The sequence below is a fragment of the Plasmodium inui genome (genome assembly GCF_000524495.1).
Source record: "Plasmodium inui San Antonio 1 unplaced genomic scaffold supercont1.4, whole genome shotgun sequence".
NCBI classification, from domain to species: Eukaryota; Apicomplexa; class Aconoidasida; order Haemosporida; family Plasmodiidae; genus Plasmodium; species Plasmodium inui.
The window spans coordinates 1,110,545-1,135,870 of NW_008481838.1; the positions used below are offsets into that span (position 1 = coordinate 1,110,545).

At 39.4% G+C, this 25,326-nt stretch overlaps 6 protein-coding genes and 2 non-coding genes across 8 annotated transcripts in view; 4 read left to right on the plus strand and 4 right to left on the minus strand.

The window, feature by feature from the left end:
- The window catches only part of C922_01414 (ubiquitin thiolesterase), a gene marked incomplete at both ends in the record, with an annotated part of 3,736 nt that extends 2,297 nt beyond the window's left edge, over positions 1-1,439 (minus strand). The window contains one exon of the mRNA XM_008817020.1: positions 1,409-1,439. Coding sequence (XP_008815242.1) covers positions 1,409-1,439 — 31 coding nt within the window. The remainder of the gene's footprint in view (positions 1-1,408) is intronic.
- Positions 1,440-4,063: 2,624 nt separating this feature from the next.
- C922_01415 (hypothetical protein) lies at positions 4,064-8,508 on the plus strand (the record flags this gene model as incomplete). The annotated part of the gene is made up of 4 exons (XM_008817021.1): positions 4,064-5,786; positions 6,740-7,060; positions 7,635-7,810; positions 7,924-8,508. The coding sequence occupies 4 exons, from the start codon at positions 4,064-4,066 to the stop codon at positions 8,506-8,508; spliced, it is 2,805 nt and encodes a 934-aa protein (XP_008815243.1).
- Positions 8,509-9,894: 1,386 nt separating this feature from the next.
- C922_01416 (methionine aminopeptidase, type I) lies at positions 9,895-10,916 on the minus strand (the record flags this gene model as incomplete). Its single annotated transcript, XM_008817022.1, has 2 exons — positions 9,895-10,430; positions 10,625-10,916. 2 exons carry the CDS (start codon positions 10,914-10,916, stop codon positions 9,895-9,897), a joined length of 828 nt encoding a protein of 275 aa, XP_008815244.1.
- A 3,891-nt stretch (positions 10,917-14,807) lies between these two features.
- C922_01417 (hypothetical protein) lies at positions 14,808-15,317 on the plus strand (the record flags this gene model as incomplete). The annotated part of the gene is made up of 1 exon (XM_008817023.1): positions 14,808-15,317. One exon carries the CDS (start codon positions 14,808-14,810, stop codon positions 15,315-15,317), a length of 510 nt encoding a protein of 169 aa, XP_008815245.1.
- A 2,660-nt stretch (positions 15,318-17,977) lies between these two features.
- Positions 17,978-19,447, plus strand: C922_01418 (suppressor-tumorigenicity protein 13; the record flags this gene model as incomplete). The annotated part of the gene is made up of 2 exons (XM_008817024.1): positions 17,978-18,029; positions 18,129-19,447. The coding sequence occupies 2 exons, from the start codon at positions 17,978-17,980 to the stop codon at positions 19,445-19,447; spliced, it is 1,371 nt and encodes a 456-aa protein (XP_008815246.1).
- A 720-nt stretch (positions 19,448-20,167) lies between these two features.
- Positions 20,168-20,643, minus strand: C922_01419 (hypothetical protein; the record flags this gene model as incomplete). The annotated part of the gene is made up of 3 exons (XM_008817025.1): positions 20,168-20,192; positions 20,361-20,533; positions 20,623-20,643. The coding sequence occupies 3 exons, from the start codon at positions 20,641-20,643 to the stop codon at positions 20,168-20,170; spliced, it is 219 nt and encodes a 72-aa protein (XP_008815247.1).
- Positions 20,644-22,827: 2,184 nt separating this feature from the next.
- C922_01420 lies at positions 22,828-22,900 on the plus strand. Its single transcript has one exon. It is a non-coding gene; the product is annotated as a tRNA-Glu (tRNA).
- Positions 22,901-24,263: 1,363 nt separating this feature from the next.
- C922_01421 lies at positions 24,264-24,346 on the minus strand. The gene has a single exon. It is a non-coding gene; the product is annotated as a tRNA-Leu (tRNA).
- Positions 24,347-25,326: the final 980 nt, after the last annotated feature.

Here is a 25,326-nt window from a genome sequence, read left to right on the forward strand (position 1 = left end):
CTCAGATTGCGTTTCCCCTTTGATCGTCAAGGAGTTAAACGCAATAGCGTTAAAGAAACGGAAAAAAAAAAAAAAAAAAAATACAGTGTGTTATTCATTTGAACATTGACATGCTAGGTGTTATTTTTCTTTTTTCCTTCTTTTATCAATTTGTACAACAGTGGAAGCAAAATTAATAGAAAACGTAACAACAATAAGGGTCCATAATACATAATCGCGAGGAATAATTAAAGGAGGGTCAGATATTTTTTGGTGATAAATTTGGAACAGGCCAAACAATCCACATAAACATGAGGAAAAACCCGTCAAAAAAAAAAAAAAAATTAAAAAAGAAGAGTACGGTATTTATATATTATTACGTTGCGGATAATAGTGATACGTAATTTAAAAAAAACAGAAAAGCACAATTAGAGCGATACTGAAGCACAACGAGTTGTAACTTCAATTTTGTTTACACTTTTGGTACATGTACTAATCACACCATTTACATTTTTTTATCATAAGAAATGAATAGTTAAAAGTTGGAATGTTTTCTTTTTTTTTTGTTTTGTTGTTTCCCTGTACACAAAATGGTTTTTAAAAAACAATAGGCATATAACTACTGCAGAAAGGAAAACAGCACCTCTGGGGCTTACTGACTTGGTCAGTTGAAAGAAACTGATTTCTGTTGCACGAAAAAAGGGGCCTGCGATATGAATAGTGAGGAGGTTACAATTCGTGAGAAGATAATGGAGGGAAAGGAAAAAGCCAAAAAGCTCACAAACGGAGAAGTATGAAAGAAAAGACGAAAACGCACGTTTTACGACGCGCCTACGGGCCAACAAGCAGAGAATGATGGGAATCACGCCTATGATCAGGCTGAAGGGGCAGGCGGGGAAGCCTTCACCCCAAGTATGTAAGTACATAATACATACATATACATCCCCGCGTGTGTATGGCTTTACTTTCGCACAATGCGACTGCATTTTAAAATGCAGAAATTAAATGTTGTCAATCCGTTCCGGATTAAAATGACTGTTTTTAAATAGAGTTAAAAAATTGTTAACATTAGTCATACATCAAAAAAAAAAAAAAAAATTCCTTTTTTTTGAATTACTCCAAAAGGAAAAAAGACACCTCTTTGCAACACAGACAAATGGAAATATAAAACATGGAGCTACATGAAAGGCGCGTTTAAACAAAAGATAATTTCTACAATAGCAGAGTGTACTGAAAATAATGTACAACTGAATGGAACCAATCCCTTTTTTTTTTTTTTCAGTTAACCCTGAATATAGAACATCTCTGAAACTATATGTCGATTACTTTCGTCAGAATTTTTTGGAAAACATCTTGTTATCATGCGTGGATAAAAGGAAAAGTAAAAGAGTTATCTGCGATTCGTCGCATGTTTGTTCGAGTGACCCACCGTAGTCTTGTCTCCTAGCACCAAGCCACATTTTGTTCACCTCCATCCTTGAACCTACACACCATAGCAAACATCATTTTCCATTTTTCTCACCTCAATTGATACCCAATGGTGATATCTTCGTTATTCGTCTTCTTTTTTTTTTCTTATCAAAGGAATAAGTGAAGGTCCCCAAATATATCGACTATAGCAACCTATGATGAATCTAAAGAGGTGCCGTCTTCCCGACACAATTGACACTTCGGTTTGAATGCACCCTTATTTACATTTCTTTCTTTTTTCCTCATGCGTTAAAAACAACCTTGCTTTTACGGACGCATTTCTTTTCTTTTTTTTTTTTAAAACAAGAAATTTATATTATTCCTTTCCATTTGAACTGAAAAACTTTGCACTAGGTTGTATCTTCAAATGGTGGATTCTTTTAAGAAGCGAAATTTAGAAGCTGGTGGGATCATCTTCTGCACACGCACTTATTTACACCGATTTTATCATATTTCTTCTACGGCATTCTACTGAAGAATTTTTCTGCAAAATTTTTCCCCCCAATTTGACTGCCGCATTATTTCAGGATTTTTAAATGTTGTACACAAATTAGCTGTTTTCCTTTCCTATAAGAATTACTTGATGTTTCTTTCTTTTTCCTTTTTCCCTTGATTGATTTATTCTAGGATAATCCAATTCAGATCGACGAAGAAGTGCCCATATAAGGATTAACTTCGCGATATAACTTTACACACTTTTGTGACTGAACAACGGAAAAGGAAACGTTGGCACTTTACAGGTGGACAGATATGTTAATATGAAGAATTCATTATTTTCACCTTCCCATGAGGGTGTTACCCTTTTGGCAAGCGACTTAGACAGAATCTTCTGTATCTTGCTCTGCGCTATCTGTTCGTTTTTTCCTTCAAATTATGATTGCAGAAATAATTCTTGCGTGCGTTATGTTCCTCGTGTGTGTAACCAGAATGACCTGTGGTTCAAAATGGGGTCCTTACACGTTACCTCTTTGCACGGGAAGCATTTATCTGTACAGAGATGATATACACAAGACTGAACTATCCATATGGATTTGTCCATCTCCGCGATCTCTAACAGTGTCGGGGGAAATCAACGACATCTTACAGGGTCACGGATGCTGATCTGTGGAAAAAAATCGAATTCGGATACACTCCGATAGAATTCGTCCTTCCTCTGGGCATTCCATGGCGTGCATCTATACGCCAGTTTCCCAGGAATCAATGCCTTTATCTAGTATATAAAAAAACCCGGGGGAACCAATCTGAATTTTCAAGCAATCGCTATCATATCCGGGGTTAAACTTACAGCCTATAGTTCCATACAAAAACTGCCAATAATGTATTCCACCTTTTTTTTCGAACATTCATTTATACAGACGCACAATTTGTAGGGATAATGGCTTGGCATCTCGTGGGAAATAGCATATACAAAACCTGTTGCGGATATTTGCCACTTTCCATTTTCTGCTTCCATCCTTTTTATCAATTATGTACTTTCCGCGAAAAAAAATAAACATAGAAAGCTAGCTACTTCACCATAATACTTCACTGTGTGACGTGTTAAAGCACAAAGACTTCATGTCAGCATCACCGATACTTCCTGACAGCATCACCGATACTTCCTGACAGCATCACCGATACTTCATGAGAGCATCACCGATACTTCATGAGAGCATCACCGATACTTCCTGACAGCATCACCGATACTTTCTGACAGCAGCACCGATACTTCATGTACGCGGAAGCGATACTTCATGTCGACGGAAGCGATACTTCATGTACGCGGAAGCGATACTTCATGTCCACGGAAGCGATACTTCATGTACGCGGAAGCGATACTTCATGCCCACGGCAGCGATACTTCATGTCCGCGGCAGCGATACTTCATGTCCACGGCAGCGATACTTCATGTCCACGGCAGCGATACCTCATGTCCGCGGCAGCGATACTTCATGTCAGCGGCAGCGATACTTCATGCTATCGGTGCACACGATATATGATTATTAACTCACATAGTGATGTTCATCATGTGTTAGAAAAACTTATGTGACTTCTTAAAATGTGGTCATTTCTCAATCATTACAAAAACCTCCTACATCTCTGAAGCCGGTCTCATGGGACCTGACAGTCAACTTCATATCCCGTGTTGTTATATCCCTTTGCTATCGAAATGCTTCTTTTTCATTCATGTTAATAGCATTTTCATTTAACATAATTCATCTTATCCATTCACGTATTCTACAGTATCAACACAGCGCGTAGGTACTCATGTAGAAAGCGCTGAACATATTCAAAAAAAATCAGTAAAATCAGCCTGCAAAAGCTTCAATTCTCTACTTAGCTGCATCTACTTTGTACTACAAGCTAGCACATCTGTTATGTTTACGCTTTGGAGTATTTTATTTTCCTTCAGGGGCAGCTAATGCATTGTCAATTTTTTTGGCGTGCTGTATACTTCTTCAATAGATTGCCCACCTTGTTCCGTGCCTAGATTGGCTCGTTTCTTGATTGGCTTGTTCCTTGATTGGTTCGTTCCTTAATTGCTTCGTTCCTTGAGTGCTTCTTTCATCGATTGTGTAATCACGAGGGCACATAATTGTGCAAGGATCTACGTACGCAAACAAGGACCTCTAAAATGAGTAATTCGCCGTTGTCTACGGGGGCATACCCCTCTGTGTTGGGCCTCATGCGTTCTCGTACTACCGAAAACGCTGACAACGCGTGGGAAAAAAACAAGCAACAAAGCGAAAGATATGTAGAAATAAATCACGAAAAAAAAAGAGCACTTCTTGGGGATCAAAATGGTAAATCCCTCTGGGCTGGCGAGAACAGAAACAACCTGAGTTGTAACGGGGTGAAATACAACTACTCGCCTAGCTCAAATATGGACACTATCGGATACATGAAAGCCGACGCTCCATTTAACATGAAAGTGTGTGTTGCGACTGGGGAAAGTACTGAGAATGAGCACGCCCATGTAGGGAAATATGTGGAGGACACTCTGGAGGCATTGGCAGGGAACTACATGCATACAAATGACGACACAAATGAAGAGACAAATATGGGCACCAATGATGACACAAATGAGGAGACAAATGAAGAGACAAATATGGGCACCAATGATGACACAAATGATGACACGAACACGGACATTAATGCGGAAGATATTGTGGGGGGTAGCCTTGAAACACACAAACAGGCATGCTCGGGGAAAACGCCTAACATACGCGACGGACAGCAGTATGCGAGGGGGTTCTCAACACTCGGCAGGACGTTCGGGGAGGACGCGGAAAATTGCAATTTTCCTCTCATCCGAGATTTCGACACGGACCACGGCGTGGACTACGGGGCGAGCTACGGGACTAATTACAACATGAACTGTGGAACGAACTGTGGATCAAACTACGGAACGAGCTGCGGGATGAACTACGCAAATAACTGTGCAAATAATTATGCAACGAGGCACGGGACGAACCTCAGCACAAACTTCAGCACAAACTATGGAACGAACTACGCAACCAGCTACGGAACAAACTACGCAACAAACTACGGAACTAATTACGCAACAAACTATCCAACAAACTACGGAACGAACTATGGAACAAACTACAACACAAACTATGGAAGGCGGTTGCTCCCCACCCCTTCCCAGAGCTTCAGCCCCAGCGCAAAAAATGTGCCATTTCACGAAAGGGGATTGCTGAGGACACCTCCCGCTGGCATGTACACATTTTTTCGGCCCAACAAAAAATACGAACTCTTGAAGTACCCTAATCAAATAAAAAAAGGAGTGAAGAAAAACTGTGCAATAAATGAAAAATATCATAAAGCAAAAAATGAGTACGCATCAAACACAGGAGATGTTCCTCCTTTTAAAAGCTCAAATAAGTACGCTTCATGCAATTGCCCAATTCTCCATCAGAATATGAACACAAACAAAAAGGAAAATGAGTGCACCGATATAAAGCAAATACACAGCGATTTTATTTATTTAATTATAAAATATCTATACTATGAAAGAATTCTACCGGAAGCAAATGAGATAAAAAGGAAAATAAGCAAGTACTTCCCAGACTGTGCGGTGCTGAATACAAATTTCGTAAACATATGTAGAGAAGATATCAATCAGAGATTTTTAATATGCAAGATAAATTCACACGAAGAAGAAGATGAAGAAGAAGAAGACAAAAGAGAAAAAGGATATTTTAAGAAAACATTCAATAACGAAAATATCTGCATATACCTCAGAGATATATCCAAAGATTTCTTTATAAATCCCAATGACGATACTGAAAGCGTCTTGCAGTACATCCCTCTCTTGTTCATTCATATTATTGACAGGTTCAGATTACAGTCCAGTAAGTGCAAGAAAAGAAGCTGTTGTTTCATTTCTCTTCTGTGTGATTGATTTTGTTATATGTGCAACTCGGAGTTGGGACAGGACAGAGTTGAATCCGTATTGACATCATGTTCCCTTTTCATTCTTGGTGCGTTTTAATTGGGAAGGCATCCTCTCGAATTCGTTGAGAGAACATTCCCAAGTATATGTCTTGCTCTGTCGTTACTTACATTTAGATTTCCTTTCCTTTGAGCCATTTTTATTTCGATGCATAATATATATCTACATTTATATGTGCATATATTTCATTGTTGGGCCCGCAAGTCCGCTTAAATTCAGTAAAACTGCTGCTTTACTGCACCACAGTACAACGTTGATATAGCTTTTGTTTTTTTGTTTTTTTTTGCTTTCTTTTGCTACTTGTGTGAAATTCTAGCTAGTGAGCCGAAGTGCACATCTAAACTAAGTACATGTCTGCACGACATAATGTGAGTAACGAGACAATGACGCCTTCACGCCCTGATTAGTGCTTTGTCAGGTTCTATGGGGCTCGCTGCACGTTAGTGTGTGCATATCTCTTCGTGCCACTGCATCATATATGGTTGTGCGCGCCTGTTTTTACCTGCATGTTGCATAGTACGCATCTGTTTACTTGTTTGTCCCTACACATTGGCACACGTCTCTTTTCACAGACATTATCACATGTCTCTTTTCACACACCTTCACACGTCTATTTTCACATGTTTGCACACTCATGTCTCCATTTTTGTTCGAACCTTTGTTCCTACATTTGTTCGCTCTGCTATCCCGACATTTTTCTCACAGTCCTGGCCCCCTATGTTTTCACTCTTCTGTCCTCAGATTGCCTACATGTCTTTTGCTGCCCATTTTAACACTTCCTTTTTCTGCCCATTTTATCACTTCCTTTTTCTGCCTATTTTCACACTTCCCTTACCGCATCTCTCCCCGCAGGTGACAATAATCACAAAGGAGGGAGATACATCTTGGCCGAAACTCTAAAACACACGGGCCCATACATTTTCAGGACGATGAAGTTAGGAAGAATCATACACATACTCCAAAAATGCATCGACCTGAACATCCTCTCCTACTACAACAATAATATTATTCCCATATTTACCTCGATGGCCATTTCAAAAACGTATGTTTCCAAAATGCTGGTTAATGAGACTCCCGATTCAAAGAATCACAAGGAAAACTCCATAACTATCATAAAGGATAGGATCTATCGCCTTCTGCATAGCTACTCAGAGGACAAAACAAAGGGAAAAGGTAATGCAGGCATAAAAACAGAAACAAAAGCGCGAATAAATGTGATGAAATGAATACAAATGATGTGTGCGTATAAACGTATCATCGTAAAAGTGTGTGTGCATTCACGTGTGTATACAACGTTCCCGGCCCCTCCGGATATCTTCACCATACACTTAGAGCCTGTGAGGGTGCCAGGAGGAAATGTTATCGTGAGCAAGTTCATCAGTAGTAGGAGTATAGTAGCCCAGCAGTAGTAGTAGTAGCCGTAGTAGTGGCAGTAGTTGTAGCAGTAGTAACCGCAGTAGGAGTAGAGTAGCCCAGGAGTAGTAGTAGTAGCAACAGGCGCAGCAGCCGTGTGGCATCAACGCCACAGTGCTTTAAACGCGCTGAAAGTAGGGGCCCATTAAGGGCATACTAACGAGATTCAATTAGAGCAGTTAAAGAAGTAGTATGAATGAGAAAATTGGCTCTTCTCCATCTCAATGCGAAACATACATTTTTGACTAGTTAGGCACAAATACAGGCATCTCCGACGTGTGTAAAAAAGAAAAATACCATGTGTTTTCTTTTTTTCTTTTTCATTATCCTCAAGGTTTTTCCCTCAGTCGGTTACCCCTCATTTATAAAAACGTGTACAAAGAAAGCATAAATATCGATCAAATAGGATACTCCAAGCTAACCGAATTTATCAATAACGAGCTAAGCGATATATGCTTTATTTCCACTCAGCATAAGTTCCAATGCATCCTGATGCCCCTTATGGAAAATGTAAATGAAAAAAAGAGATAGGAAAATTAATCCACTGCTATGTCGATCCACTGCTATATCCCACTTGCATGCACCTCCCCGATGTATACCCCCTCATCGCACACCTCCCGTAGGAGCAAAAACACCGAGATAAAAATGCAAAACTAAAAAAGGAAAAACAGTTAAAAGAATCCCTGGACTACATAAAGAATTACCAGTGGGAAAGATGCATATCGTATTTACACTTTGCAAATTATTTCAGAAACAGGAAGAGGGAAACCCAAGTGAAGGGGCCAGCTCCCAATGACCCCATAGAACAACTAATAAACAACAGCTTTCTCATTAAGCATAAGAATTACCTTGATCGCACTTTAAAAAACAGTTCCGATGAAAACGTCCCATTGCTATTGCCCTTGGACGTTTTCAATTTGCCCTCGTCGTATGATATGTACGATGCCTACCATAAGTCAGAAACCTATTACAGTACAAATCCTACGGAAGATAATTCGGTCATCAAATGTATAGATAATATGCAAAGCAAATGCAGCATCTTATATGATCTTAAAAAATGTGTATCCTTGGATATTTCCATTGAAGACTCCGTAAATGTTAACCACATGTATCATAACTACCCATCTTCATATAATGTGTTTCACTCTCTTTTTAAGGAGACCTTAGAAGAGATTCCCATTGTTGACCAGCATCGAATGCAAATTTAACGATTATACTTGTAGCTTACAATATGTGACACCTTCGTGCCACAGGATAGAACGGACGATCTTTCTCATGTACCGAAGGGGGCAAATGCTAGGCTCAACCGCCGTTACAGAAGGGGGTAAATAAATAAGGAACCCCTTTGAGGATTGAAAATTTGAAAAATTCAACCCCATCCCCACCAATAGTACACCCCTGTTGCAGCAATGTCTTTTTTTTTTATATGCACACTTGTAACCGCACATGATGTAGGTACAAATCTGTGGCTACTTTTTTTTGTTTTTTTTTTTTTACCCTTTCCCTATGTGAGCTACGCACTTTCCCCCTCATTCAATAAAAAGAAAAAAAAAACTAGTTATATTTTCTCATAGAAGCAATTTGATCAATCCTATATTTTACAGTCAACATGTATATATGCCCACGTAATTTTGCGAGGGAGGTGGTAATTCATTGGGCAACCACAACATAAAGGGGAGCAATATAAATGTTGGCATCCGCCCCATTAAAACCAAATGGAAAAAGAAAAATATGGGGCTACTTCCGAAATGGGAAAAATTTGCGGTTTTCATCATTTCGGGATATCTAGCCAGCATGTGATCGATTGGAAAATGTGGAGACAAGAATAGGACAGCCCCTTCCCTTACTGCGCACTTCATTTTGCGTTATCAGCTTTGCTTAGGCTGGAACAAAGGGGGGGATCGAAAAATGCGATTCGTCGACTCCCATTTTTTACGAGTTCCTCGTATGTATTTTTTTCTGTTTGTTGTTTTTTTTTTTTTAAACCTTTCCGCCTGCTATTCATTCGCAAGTGTTACGTCATTACTTGGGATGATATTTAAAATTCAGCTTCCCATATACGGCGTCTGAATTTAATTCAGATCAGCTTGGCACAACGTGGCTTCACTTAATCCATTTGGAGCGGCACGTACTTAAGCTTATCCAGACAGAGTTCTTCACCTTTTTGATGCGAAACGGTGACACTAAAGTGTGAGCAAATTCCAGGGGCTAATTACCCACAGTTAAAATGGAAAGAGTGGAGCATACTTTCCGAGGGTCCTCTCAATTGGGGGGGGAAGGTATGCTTCCACCCTTTGTAAGATGCCCCAAAACGTGTTAATGTTTGTGCCCCAATACATGGCAGCATGCTATCTTATTTCACGAACAGAAAAAAATTGTTGCATTTTATACGTCAACCGCGGGGTGGAAATAGCAACACAGGGTGGTGGGCATACACCCCTAAGGTGTAAGCGGATCTGCAAATTGCGTTTTGCATCCCCTGTGTCAATATACACACAGAAAGGGAAGTATCCATCCATGAGGGAAGAACCCATCCATGTAGTGTGTCCCACGTGCGTACCTCCAGTGCGATTGTTCCGCTTCCCCTCCCCTTGCTAATCACACTGGGTCAATATCTCAGCACCATTCTGCTGCACCAGAATGGTGTGTTCCCATTGCGAACAAAACGCATTGTCGTTAGTACAAACTGTCCACTGATCCTTCCATGTATGGATATTTCTACTTCCTTCCGATAGGATGGGCTCGATTGTGAATATCTGTCCCACTTGCATATGCTCATCGTCAGGATGGCCATTCGGATAATGATGTTCAATCAAAGGGTACATGTGCATATTTCGGCCAATGAAATGTCCACAGAATTCTTGTATCACGTTAAATCCATTTTTCTCTGCATGCTCAGTTATGACTCGTCCAATTTCAGAGAATTTTTGACCATGTCTACACACAGAAATGGCTTTGTAAAGGCATTCTTTGCTGACATCAACTAACTTTTGGTGCTTCCTCGAGATGGTGCCTATGCCGGTGGTCCCGGCACAGTCTCCGAACACCCCATCGACATAGACTGTGCAGTCGTACGTTATGATGTCACCGTCTTTTAGTTTCCTCAAGTTGGGGATTCCGTGGCAGACCACTGCAGGGGGGGGTAATGGCGAAGAAGCGACGGTTGCCGAAGTTGTTTATCCACTTTGGTGCAACTCTTTAGAGAAGTTAGTGCAACTTTTTTGCCAAATTGGTGCAGCTCTTTAGCCAAATTGGCACAATCGTTTATCCAGAATTGCCCCGCACATAGCTGAACCAAATGTGATCGCACGAAAGGGGCAGTACCTTCGTTCGGAGAGGCGCAAACTGTTTTGGGAAAGCCGTGGAAGTTGATGCCAGCCGGGTACACACCCTTTTTTATGTAAAAATTGAAGGCCATTTTGTCTATGTCATCTGTTGTTACCCCTTCCTTTGAATTTTCTAAACAAAGCTTCAAACACTGGGCTGCAATTTTGGCAGCCTCTTTCATTTTAGCGATACTTTCTTCATCCTTAATTTCGTACTTGATATCTGAATATTTGACAAACCCAGTTTCAGCGTAGGTGGGTCGGATGATGTGCCCAGGGACGCTTTGCATCGGCGTTATTTCGTATTTGCCTTGAAAGAGGAAAAAAATTGTATTCAGTTCATAAGGTTAGTTTCGTTTAAATTTTTGTGCCCGAATTGGGCGCCCATTCTTGGGGTGACTATTTTTTGCGAGTGTGGGAGAGCACTTTGGACAAATAAATGGGCATGTATCGTAGCGCGGCGTAAGGAGGCATAGCTCGTTTTGTCCCTCTCAGGAGGAAGAACGGTTGGGCACAGATATAACCCATGGCGTAGATGTCACCGTGTGGGAGGGGCAAGTTGGGACAAGGCAAAAATGAAATGCAGTTAACAGTTAAAACTTTGTAAAGACTGAATTCGCATTCCATTTGGCAACAGATCGTGGCGTCAAAACCGCGTGGACTGCATTCTTTCCACATGTTACAATGGGAACATTTTTTTAAAAAGAAGAGGTGCATGTCTATCACAAAGGGTGGTTCCGAATTAGAAATTCACATTATGGGGCGAAGAGAGATAAACTAGTAAAGTTGCGCAAAGGTGAAAGTTTTACTAAAGAGGAATAAATATGACTTGCCCCTAGATGGAGCCGTTTCATTCGTTGCGGGCGGCTGTGCCCTTTTCTACTTCCTCTTGCTGTGGCGAAGGGAGCCACATTACGAGCATAACGAGCGTAGCCAAATGGACGTATGTGGGTACGTGCGTATACTTACAAAACTAATGGGGGTAGCCTCCCTAGGACGTTGTACCTACATTTATAACGCCCTTGGCAAGGGGGTTAAAACTTCTCTCCTCGCAAGACATGGTTATTTTTTTGCCACATTTTTTGCCCATTTTTTCGCCCATTTTTTTGCCTCATTTTTTTTAGTTACCATCCTGTAGTGTTGGCTTGAAGGAACTCTTCTCCGGAACCTTAATTTTGTTTATTTTTGGAGTTAAGACATGGGTATGGAAATTAGGATCCCTCTTTCGTAAGGCAGGTAAAAATTTACGCATGGTAAACTTTTTTGTTAACACAGGAATTAATAAAAATGTACTTACATTTCTTTAGGGGAATTTTTCCCTCATTGTTTCCTTTTTTTTTTTTTTTTTTCTATCTCCTATGTAAATGATCAGATTATGTTGTTCAAGAGCACAAGGGAAAAAAATACAAAAGGAGCATAAATAGGTATACGTTACATGTCTGGTTGTTGAGAAAATTGCATTCGGTTGTTTTTTTCTCTTTTAACGAAATCTACGAATGGGTTTAAGAAAAAAAAACATCGCATTTTGACGAACATATTGCAACGAAACAGTGAATGATGAAGGACGAAAAAACGAGAAAAATATATTACTGGATTTGTTACCATCGGTAAAGGGGCACCCGTTTTTGTACGTAAAAAAAAATAAAATATGCAATAGGTATATAAGTAGGCATAGAATATATTATACTTTTTTTCCAATTCTTACAAAACGGGGTAAAAAAAAGAAAAAAAACACGTTTCTTCTCCAATCCAACGGCCACTCCTCCAGAAAAAAGGAGGTTACGCGCCATCCATAATATATAATATAATCTATGTAATACTTGTGTGTACATATACGCGTATTATATACATCTTTCCAGCACGAAGAGCCCCTTTTTCTTTCAACAAGTGAACCATTTTATATTTAAAAAAAATAAATTTTCAAAAACAAACCTCTTAACCTTTGCAATATAATGTACTTATAATTGTACAAACTTAAATACGATAATCATAACCTTGTAATGTTTTATCAAATTCAATTATTTAATTTAAAAAATTTCAGTTTTGTTAAATTGTTACAAAACGTTAATTCAATTTTTTATACAAGAAAAAGAAAATTTTTTTGCTCTAAGTTTGCCGTCAAGTTTTCCATCAAGTTTGCCATCAGTTTGACACAAAATTTCCTTTACCCGTTTTAATGACTTCCATCAAAGGGCAGCCTTTCGATTCGCTTGGTTTATTGAAAACAATATTCTTTCAATTCTTCGAAGAAAACGTTTTCGTTTCTGTGCCTCGAAAATTTATGTTCATTCTGTATAATGATAACCATGTGTTAAAGAGAACTGATATAGAACTTAAGCTGACTACGTTGACCTACGCTGACCTACGCTGACCTACACTGAGAGGATTTATATACCCCTGCTCCTTAACAAGTTGGGTCACCAGAAAGGGGGGAAGCGTCGGTTTTTTTTCTTTGTAAGTCATGTTAGAGGCTCCAAAAAGTAGTTAACTCAAGCGCGCTTTGGCTAAAAACCAGCACAGAAAATATATATGTAGATTTGTATATAATATATGCGGAGAATTCTTCAGGGCCCACCCTTTTAGTGTTAAACTTCGTTACCCTTTGAAGTATTTCGCCATTTTTTTAAAACCCATCCTTCGTATTTGCCATAATACTGTTGTTACCATATGCACAGTGACAATTAGAAATCACGTCGAAACGAAGGGAAAACACCAGCGCTTAGTTATACTCACAAAAAATTAGATACACGAAATAGGAGCCACTTTTTCAGCAGAGTCCAAGCGTATTCATATTCATCCTTTTCATAGCAGCACGTCATATAGTAGTGTAACATAACATTACTCTTATAGTGTTGCAAAATAAAAGGCATATATACAAGTCATCCATAAATTACTGAACAGACACCCCTCCCCCCCAGCTAGTAATGCCTCAGGGAATACAAGCGATTTCAAATAATTATCAGTTTTGTATAAACGTACCCACCTTTTATTATGTTTTTAAAAGACAAAGATTTTTCAAACAAAAAAAGAAAGAAAAAAAGTTCTAGCAAAAACTAATTCTTTATCATTCTTTACTTTTTACACGGAGAAAACATAGTCAAAACGTAAAAAGCTGACGTAGATATTAAAACATTAAGTAGACCAACTAGGGACCATTTAAGGAAAACTCGGACCTTCGCACCATGATTATTTTTGAGTAATTTTATCATTTGTTCACTCGTGCGAGGAATATAGAAGAAAAGCCAACAAAATGGAAAGGAGAAGAACAGAGGAGGACTTCGCTCATCTTTGAAGGTTACATCATTTGGAGAAAAAAAACTGTGGCCGCAGCAAATTGCATTAAAGGGAAAACTCAGTGCATATTAGTATGTCTAATAGGGGACCTCAAGTGGGAGAAGAGGCGTATGTTAGTGTTGCCACATAAATTTTTTTTTTTTTTACAGCTTTTTTTTTTTTTATTTCTACTCCATTTCATCACATAGGTTTTAGGTAGTTAACGTTGTGTTGTCGTTGAGTTTCCATTGAGTTGACATCCTGTCGTTCTGTTGCCACTCCATTGTTATAACTTTTTTTCTCTGTATATTTTTGTATTATTCCGTATTTTTCTGTAATCTACCAATTCGGCAGGTCTAGTCGCGTGGATTTATCCTTTATGTCCACATATGTAGACGTATATATAGTTATATACGTACATACCACACGATTTCGTACCTGTGTATGGGCCTCACCGGAGTACCGTTATTATTGTGATGACGGTTTTAATGCATTAGCCCAGAGATACAGCGCCCCAATAGGGGTGTGGTTGTACTGCATGTATTTATATACATATCTAGGTTCAACCCGCGGGAGTAGGCCCCCTGCTACTGGAAAGGGCAGAAGCACCAGTTTATCCGTATACCATTTTGTTTCGACGCCCGTTTCTTTGTAAATCCGTTTGCCTTTTTCCTTTTGGTTGTGCGTGGTGCATACGTAAACTAGTATACAATGCGCACCCGATAACCTGCCTGCACATCGGCCGGCAATAAGGCACATATATAAGAAGACAAGGCGAAGCAACACGCCCAAAACACACTGGACGGACACTACTCCACCTTACGAAGGCACATGCTCCTCGATCACCCCCACCCCCCCTTATCACACGTCGTTCTTTTAAATGAATGAATTTTGTGTATTAAGAAAAGATGAAGAAAAAATATACTTTGGGGAGTAACTCAGATTTTACAGGGTCAGATAAATCAACAGAAATATATATACAGGAGGAATCCAATAACGATGACGAAATAATTTTTAACAACTTGGACAAAATCCATGAGGAGAGAGAATTAGACGAAGACATCATTTGTGTTTATGGAAATGCTTTTAAAAATGAGGAAGAAATAATAAGTGGTGGAGGGTACAACGCGGAAGATAAGTGTGTCCAAGTTTGTATCCTGAATCTTAATCAAGTTAAATTGAAATCGGTGCTTCGTTTTATAGCTGATTGCTGCTCATTTCTCTGTGCCGTAGGGATTTGGGGGATTTTAGAAGAGGTTTTACGTATACTGTCGGATGATAATCATTATGTGAAGCTGTATTATTACATAATTTGTACCATTTTGTTTACTTCCTTCGCGTGCACTTTTAATTTGTACCTCTTGAAACGGGAGCAGAAGAGTGGCTACATGTGTGAGGACTTGGAATGCCCTGCGTGACTACGGAGAGGGGAGTCGTACGCACAAAAATGAATCCACATGGATGACGGAAGGTGCATGGAAAAAGGAATAAAACGATCGAACGAGGCTGGAAAAAGGGACCCCTGCTACTGGCCTTCCCACCATATTAATGACGACTTTTGTGGCCTACTTATCAGGGGTAATGTCCATGTAGGTACTTATGTAGGTGTATGGGAGGACATATATACCTACTACATTTGTATATTATTGTACCTTTTTATGGGCGCGCATAAGACTTGTATTTTGACCACAATTTTTAGATGATTATTCACCGCATTAATGTTCTTTTAACTAACGTTTTTTTAACACCTGTGCTGCGCCCAGCTCTTTTGTGATACCCTTGATGTAATTCACCATTTTTACATTTCCCTTTTTTTTTTCGTTGCTCCATTCGTTTATACGTCTGGGCGTACGGGAACTTATGGATATCTGATTATTTAGGTGCATGAATCAACTTTAACACTAAGGGATAAAAAGCCTTTCCGTAGGGGTCAAAAAATGTAAAAAGTTAAACGTGGAACGCGGTGAAGAAAGCCAGCGTAGCAGTCCTTCCCCCTACCGATTATGCCCAAATGTGCGTTCTTTAAAAGCGAAGGAACTCGTGGTGCGCGCGTACAATCAAATATGTTTAACAAAAGATGACCTCTCCCTTGAGTCATTTTTGTGAGAAGGCGCAAAGTAAATCGTCGCACAAAGGGTTACTCTGCTAATACGTTCAATTGTGCCTGCGAGCGGTATGCCCACGCGGAGAAATCTGACATCGGGTGGGGGGGATACAAATAGCTTAAAAATTGGTAAAAATTGATAAAAATGTGTTTTTCCAAAGCCGGTGAACATGGAATAATTTCCACTTAAAACATGAATGTGAAAGGGGTGTCGTTCAATTTCCTTGCTCTACACCTACAGGAACTATACCCTATGATGTGGTGTCCAAAATGTTCACCACTAGCCATGTGGAAATTACCACGGCTCCTTTGTTGAAACAGCTAGAATGCTGTTATGCCCCAATGGTAGGCCATTTCTTTTCCTCTCCAATTTAATAAAGGGTGGACAGTTTGGCAAAAATACGATAGAACGGGTGAAGAAGTTTCATGTAGGAACATAAACACGTCCGCGCGTAGGACAATATGTATAACTAAGTTGCGGTTTATGATCGGCCAACACATATTGTTCGCCTATTTACACAAGATAGAATGGTTGGGCATTCTTCCAAAAAATGGCTCTCTGGAAAAATTTAACTTTCTTCAAAGTGCGTCTTTGCTTTTTTAAAAAATTTGGCGGAACAGCATTTAATGTGTCGAATGAATTACCTTAAAATTCATTTTGAACATTCTATGGCGGTGAAAATCTCCCCCCTTAGTTCTTCCCCCATATGTCATGCTCCTCATTTAAACGCTCTCATAAAATATGAGCATGTTTGTATATACTTGTACATAATTAGATGTCCTTATTATGCCATGTGTTTGCCTATATTTTTGCTTATAAGATATGCGGCTGTAGCTCAGGGAACTTCAAACCTTTTTTTTGCTTCTGTGCATGAAAAATCATCCACCAAAAAAAGGAGAGGAAAAAATCCGTTCCTGTTTTTATAGACCAAAAGAACGAGGGAAAAAATTGGTTCCTATTTTTATAGACCAAAAAAATGAGAGAAAAAAATCCGATACTTTTTATAGGCCAAAAAAATATGGGTACAGCATCCGCTACTTGTTTTTATTGATAAAAAAAAGTGGATAAGAAAATTATTGTTCCCTTTTTAACTTTAAGTAACCTGTGGCATTATTGCATCCACGCAGTTTTAGGCTAAAAAGGTTAAGTACATATCTTCGGTAGAAAAAATCGGTGGCCATTTCGTCGTGTGATTGACCCCTGAAGGGAGTATTCTCTTAAGTACGTTCTCTATATGCATATCTACGCTTATGTACTTTTTAAGTGCAGGTCGTATTCCCCCTCGGCCTACATGCACTTAAACGCGCGTACTGCCACTTCGATGAAATAGGCGACGTACTCCACTTATTCTATCGCGCCACATAAAATTAAAAAAAAGAAAACAAAAAAAAAAAAGGCGCAGGAATAGCATATTTCCTTGTCGCAATTGCATTATCCCATTCTGCATATCGCAGTGGCATTATTTTATACTTCGGCAGTTAATTAAGAAATTTACTTCCATCCATTTATGTAACATTATATATACTCTCCTGTAAACTTGTTGGCAAAGTACATTTTTTCGTAGGCCCTTTTCGACTTCCAGCGATTTTTTACTCTTGCATTTGTGATACTTACCAGGTTTTGGAATTAACTCACTGATTGCAGAAAAAAAAAAGAAGCTCCCTTTTCAGCAGCTCATTTTGGCTTTTCCCCTTTGACGCGCCCACAACAATGGATGTTAACAAAAGTAGGAATTGAGAAAAACTTAGAGCGATATAGAAGTTGGCGAAATTGCGCATAAATGTGATGCTACAGATGGATATTTATGGGTACTATACCGCTTGTATGTATGGATGCATGTTTTTTTTTTTTTTCTCTAACCCCACATGGGTATGCGACAAAATGTATAGAGTGTACATACAGAATAAGAAACGAACGAGCCATGGAGGCCTACAGCAGGAAGGCAACATCGTGCCTCTTAGCCATTGCATAAAATGAAGGCCCTCTCGTGTTTCCCATGTTGTATGTTACGTGGCGGAGCTGCACGTATGGAAGCCTAGGTTCGTTTCCATGCCACGCTTAGGTAAACTTCTTGCCCCTCTGCTAACGTCGCTGCGCCGTTTCCTCTTCATCCCCCTCTTCCAGTTGAAGAGCTGAAGCACTTTGTGTCCCTGTGTAAGCAAGACCCGGCCATTTTGCAGAAGCCAGAGTTTTCCTTCTTTAAGGAATTTATCGAAAGCTGCGGTGGAAAGGTGCCAAAGGATAAGGACTTTTATGAACACATTCCAAGCGAAGATAGCACCGAGGAAAAGTCCTACAATGAAGACAAGGAAGAACAGGATGATGAAGACGAAGAGGAAGTAGAGGAAGAACAGGAGCAAGAGAAAGAAAATGATGAAGATTTAATGAAAGAAGAAACGATTGAATGTCCCCCTTTAGCTCCAACAATAGAAGGAGATTTATCCGAACAGGCGATTGAAGAAATCTGTAACTTGAAAGAAGAAGCTGTAAATTTAGTACAAGAAAATAATTTTGAAGAAGCCTTAGAAAAATACAATAAAATAATTTCCTATGGAAATCCATCCGCCATGATATACACAAAAAGGGCGTCCGTTTTGTTAAGTTTGAAAAGACCAAAAGCTTGCATACGAGATTGTACGGAGGCACTAAATTTGAACATTGACAGCGCCAATGCTTACAAAATTCGAGCGAAGGCATACAGATACCTGGGAAAATGGGAAAGTGCGCATGCTGATATTGAACAGGGACAGAAAATCGATTATGATGAAGATTTATGGGAAATGCAAAAACTGATTGAAGAAAAATATAAGAAGATTTATGAGAAGAGAAGGTACAAAATTAATAAGGAGGAAGAAAAGAAAAGAAAAGAAAGAGAAAAGGAATTGAAGAAAAGGTTGGCCGCTAAAAAGGCCGCAGAAAAGGCGTATAAGGATAACAGCAAGAGGGAAAACTACGACTCGGACTCCTCAGATTCGTCCTACAGCCAACCCGACTTTTCTGGCGATTTCCCGGGAGGAATGCCAGGTGGGTTAGGTGGCGGATTGGGAGGAGGGTTTCCCGGAGGAATGGATGGAGGGATGCCAGGCGGGATGGGAGCAGGATACCCAGGTGGATTTCCAGGCGGATTAGGAGGTGGCATGGGAGGAGGCATGCCCGCGGGATTAGGAGGAGGAATACCAGGTGGATTAGGTGGCGGATTAGGAGGAGGAATTCCTGGCGGATTGGGAGGCGGAATGCCCGGTGGCATGCCAGATTTAAATTCACCAGAAATGAAAGAGCTCTTCAGCAACCCCCAGTTTTACCAAATGATGCAAAACATGATGAGCAACCCCGAGTTACTGTCCAAGTATGCCAATGACCCAAAGTACAAGCACATATTTGACAACTTAAAAAATTCCGATTTAGGAAACATGGGCAAGCCCGGCGGCAACGGAAAAATCTGATTTTCCCTCAAGGCATTTTGCCCCCCCACGCGTATGAAAGCTGTTGACTATCTGCGCACGAGTGAGTACGTGGGTACATGTACATTATTTTACTTTATTGCAAATATGAGAAGCATCGCCTTCCCTTATAAAATTCACTTGGCTTAGCTTGCCTATGCTGTTCTGTGCTGTGCGCGCGTACTTTCGAAGTGCCATGCCCGACTGAATAGCACACCAAGTTGCATATCGGTTGAACAGCGTACCTAGCGTGCCCACTTGCCCCTATACGCGCCTGCTTAAGCACGTGGGCATGTATATAAGTACCTATGTCAACGGTGTGCCCCTGTTCCAGGGCATGTACAATATGACAAGCTGAGATTTACACGCTCTTTTTACCCACTCACACTTTTAGCTTATTCGTTTTTATAAAACCCCTTTTTTTCCACGCTGGAAAACTTGAATGAACGAAGCATAACAGTAAAAAAAAATAGGTGAAAAAAAAGGGAATAAGCAATTCCAGGTACAAAAGCGGCATGGACATTGGAAGGGAAAGAAAGTGTCAGAAAAACTCGAAAAACAGAAGCGCAAAAAAAAAAAGAAAAAAAATGGCTAATAAATTATACCATGCGCAAAGGTGAAGAAGCAGGCGGGCGCCCTGTTGGGAAGCGCAATAATAAGGCTTGTTGCAGGGAAGGGAAAAAATTTCAAACTTGGGAATAGTTCGCCATTATCTGGTGCTCCTTAAGCAACTTTCTTCAGAAGATTCCTGCGAAGAAAAAGGAAAACAGAGAATGTCAAGGGGGAATACACGTAAAAAAAAATGCTACAAAACCAATGCATGTCAGGGGGGGAGGACACTGGGGAATATGCCCCCCTTCGATATTAACATACACATCAACGTGCTTAGGCACATGTCCGTTTTGTCTCCACTTACGTGAATAATGTCTGTTGAGGGTCTTTCTTGTTCTTATTGTCGAAGGGGAAGTTTTCTTTGGCGTTTTCCTTGTTCTTCCTTTGTTGCGATTTTGGGCTTCTTTTCTTCTTAGATATGCTTCTGTGAACCACAACAAAGTAGCCATTTTCATAAACCATGTCTACACTTTCGTCCTGCCAGAAAGGGAAACATAAGTAAAAGAAAAATAAGAAAAGAAAAAATAGCACTTTCTGGTTAAGAGGCAGGATAGAAAATTTCTCACCTGGTTGGTATTTATAAACATGTGCAATTTTTTTTTTAAATTACCCAACTGCGTTAATCCCCTCTTGCGCTTCCTCTTCGGTCTAGACGATTTTGCTGGAAATTTTCTTTTTTGTTGATTCTGTATAGGGGAACAAAAATGGCAAATTAAAGTGCAGGTGGCGAAATGGGGATAAAAAATGATTGGGGTTGAATCCCGCAGGTGTGGGAAAAACAATCAATTTGTAATTTCATTTTTTTTTCTTTTTCCTTTTTACCCTCTTCCCAGAATTAGCCATCAAAATCGGGCCTCTTTATGTTCAGGTGATTATTTGACACTCCGAATGGAGGTGGGTGAAACAGCGAATGTTCCACATGGACGGAAATATGTGTACAAAAGAAGGTGGAACTTCTCTGACCGTGCAGTCGACTGTTGTACCAGCGCATGGGATACCTATTCATAACATTGTTACTTTCTTTTGCGAATTTTTATCTCCTCCTTTATGCACTGAAGTGTCAGTTTATTCTTTTTTTCATTATCAATCGGTGGACTCTACCGTCCAGTTTCATTTGCATCTCGTCATTTTGAAATTGTACCTTGGGCAAATCGTTCTTCTTTCTCCCTATTTTGGCTCAAAGGGGAGAAGAAGTTGCATTGGAATTTTTTTTTTGGGAAGGTTGGCCGCTCAAACTCGCGGTGAGCTCCACCAAAGACTGCGTAGATACACATACACACACGGACTTGTAAATTGTCTCGAGGGCGAAGGGGGAGTCTCTTCGTTGAAAAGGACGAACGCAATTTTCAAAACGAGTTAATCAGGATGCAACAAAAGGGGGTGGAAGACTTCAAGTAAATTTACCGGCACAATGGGTGGGAAGCGGTGCATATAAAAATTTCGAAAGGAAAAAAAGAACATGCTCGAATGGGATAATCTGTCTGTAAAGATGTGCGCCAATCAGAGGTGCAGATAAGGAAGCGAACAAAAAGAGTCAACATTCAATTTTTTCACTTTAGATTTCACGAAATGGAGTTATATTTATGTTAACATTCATATCGTGTAGTATTTCGTTTATTTAGGGTATAAGGCGTGTCACGTTCGTTTACTTCGAAATGGAAGGCAGCACTGTAGGGAAGAAAAAATGATTGAACAGAACAAAACAGAAAGAAACATAACGAAAAATAACAAAACGAAATACCAATCGTGTTAAAAAGAAGGAACGTTCGACAATTATTCAATTGTATTGCAAAAAAATACCTTTTTTTTTTTATTTGTTCTGCTAACGGTTGCATACACAACTGTTGCACATACACCAAGAGAAAAGTCTACCAGTGCGCTTGGACAAATTATTCAATTTTTGAAAGACGCATGACGAAATGCGTACACGGATGCACACATAACGTGTGTGGAATGATGGGAATTCGGAGGTGCCAATTGAGAGGTGGCATATCGGAGTGGAAAATATGTAGAAAATCGGAGGAAAATTAACAGCAGGATGACGGAGAAGCGTTCTTACTGCATGTGCAGAATTGTGCTCATTTCAGAAGCGCAGATGCGCCTATACGCGGGTGGACTGAGAAAAGTTCTCGGACGATACAACAAAAGGAGAAAATGTAACGATAGATGGGTGATCCAAGCAAATATAAATCATTAATTTTTTTTTTAAAATAAAAAAAAATGTCGGTTTTGTCCAAATAAAAGAGAGGAGCGATATCTTAAGATGTTCAACATTTCGGATATTATCTAAATTTTTTATCTCAATCTGCAGGCACGGTACTAAGACAATGTTAGCTATATTCCTAGGAATCTTCTAGATCTTTCTGAGACTTTTGCTAGGTATTGCTAGGACTTTGCTGGACATTGCTAGAACGATATGTATGCATTTGCAATGTTTGCTAATGTGCAGTCAGCTGCTCTCATTTTCTAGTTAGAAATTGCTATAAAACTTTTGCACTAATATTTTGTACCTTTTCTACCTTTTCTGACATTTGCCAGGGTTACTTACCATTGCTATAATTTATGCGCGCATGATGGCACACTGTGCATCCGGTTTTTCCTCGCAATGTGGGGCCCTCGAAATACAATTTCTGTAATTATTTTGACACTCTCCGGATTTTTTTGAAGTCCTGCTCCTTTATTGCTCAGTACAGAAAATATTTTTTTTTGGCGAAAATTACTTGTGCGAACTAAGTACATATATAGTTGTTGCGTACACTATAATATATGAATCCCACGTAGTCTAGATGGTTAGGATATTCGGCTTTCACCCGAACGACCCGGGTTCGAGTCCCGGCGTGGGAACAAAATAAATACCAGAGAAAAAAACATTTTTTAAAAAGAGAATTAGAAGATTTTTAAAATAATTTTATTAAAGCATATCTTTTTTAACAAAGTATACAATGTCGCGATTTAGAAAAAAGGAAAAGAAAAGAAGAAAGAAAAAATTGAAATTCAACAAATTTCAGCACATTTCAACAATTCTCACCACTTTCTAACTGCTAAAAATAAAAAAGTGAAAGAGTGCGAAAAAAGGAACAGAAATTAAGCGAAAAGTTGCCCATTTTTACGCCACAATTTCTAGTTAAGAAACAGGCAAACAATTTTGTTAACATAATATATGACTTTTTTTATGAAAGTGAGAGTTTAATATCGGGAAAGATAAGGAAGGGCGCCTGGTTATGCATTCGTTTTACCTTGTTACAAGAAGTCCTGCGTGTGAAAGTATACGTTTGTTTCACTCTTTTATTTACCGGCTGCCAAAATTGTAAACGCGCGAGGATGCGTACTTGGGCAGATAGATGACGATTTTCATTTTTAATTACCTTTTTTAAAAACGCATTTTATTGTTGCGTAAAAGTTATACCTTTTTAAGTTAATGTTGGTAACTTAGCATTTTATTCCGCCATCACCACCCGTTTGATCACCGAGCATTTAAGGAACTCCTTTGTAACGCTTTTACTACAAAACAAAAATGTAGATGGTGACTATCATATCAGTTTTGTATTGTAATATGTGCTGTGGGACGTAAAGGCCATTCCGATCTTCCTGATTGAGAAACTTCTCTTCGTCGTGTGTACGACGGGGCAGCTGTTGGCAGTGTAAAATATGAAAAGTAAAAAGGAAATGGTAGAGACGGGAAGCCGATCCATGCAACTAAATCCCTAATGCCAGATTTGTGTCGCACCTCATAGTTCAACTCAAAGTGGAGACATGAAAAAGTGAATAATCATCCAATAATTGAATTTGCTCAGTCCATGATCAAAACTTAACAATTGTTTCTTTTGCGAAATGAACTCTTCTGTCTTCCCAGTGTTTAGCGAAACACTTTGTGTCAAAATGGGGGAGGGGGAAAATAAAGAAGGGTCATTCGGTTGATTCATTCTTATGAGTAAAAATGCCCCCCACAACGTATGACATATAAATAGAAGTATGTGAATATTTTGTGCGCAGATGCCTTATGCAGATGTGGCTACATTTTATAGTACCATGAGAACATTTTTGCGCTCACAAAATAGGTGAAGGGAAAAAGAAGAAAAAAAGCTAAGAGCGGGCACGAGCTAGTCAATCTTTAACCGAAACTGCAATAAAGATTTCTACATATGCAATGAAATGATTTCTTATGATGTAACAACATTTTCAAAAGTCGTTCACAATTTAAAAAATGTGCACGAGGTGGGGTTCGAACCCACGCGGTCTAGTGACCAGAGGATCTTAAGTCCACCCCCTTAACCACTCGGGCACCCGTGCTCATAAAGGTATTTCTAAAAGAAATTCTAATTTATTTCGTGGTGCTTGCACCGAGAAATGGAGACCATACAGCCGCTTCGCATTTGCAAGAAAGAGAAAAAAAAAATTATTTCATCACTTTTTTTCAACAACTGTACATATAATTATTACCATTATATACGTTAAATAAATGCATCCATTAAATGTAAATGGGATCCTTCGATATATTTTTTACTGCAACTTTGGGTTCTACACGCATGGGTATTTTTTTTATAACTGCCTGCCACGTGCAGTGTTGGTTTTCTCCTTTCCTTCTCTTGTGAATCCATTCAGATATGAATGATTTGTTCGTTCGCGTATTTATTACGATTTTTTATAAAACTAACATTGGGTATTTGAAATGGCATCTTTTCTGGATCCACCAGAAGTTGAAGTGCGCAGTTCCAGTGATGCTCTTCAAATGGATATTTTTCTGAAAAGTCTTGAGAAAATAAAAATTTTTCTTTTTTAGTTTTTCTTTTTCAATTTCTGGTTATATTTTTGGTAGGTGAACGGAATTTTTTTTTTCATTTCATTTGAAATTTTTTTTTTTCCTTCTCGTTTGACTCAAAAGGGAACATTCGCAACTCTTGTCAGAGAATCCTTTACGCTTTTGGATACTTCTTAAAATGGCTATTTCTATGCAAGAGGCGATTCCCAATAGTTATAAAAATTGTATCCTGGACGATTGTGTGTGCAGATATCTGCTTCTCACGCAAATGTTGCCAGAGGTGCGTATAGTTACAGGAATTTATCAAAGGCATTCTGCCGCAGTAAAGGGGCATTATGCCCCCTATGGATAGCGTAGTAGGAAAAAAAAAAAAAAGCTTTCGTATTCCTGCACATGAACTTGCTTAGAAGACATTAATTCGATCCCTCCTGAACAGAGCAAAATGTCAATACGCTTATTGCACAGGGGATTCCTTCATTGGGGGTGTGGGTATCTTCAAGTTACACTGCAT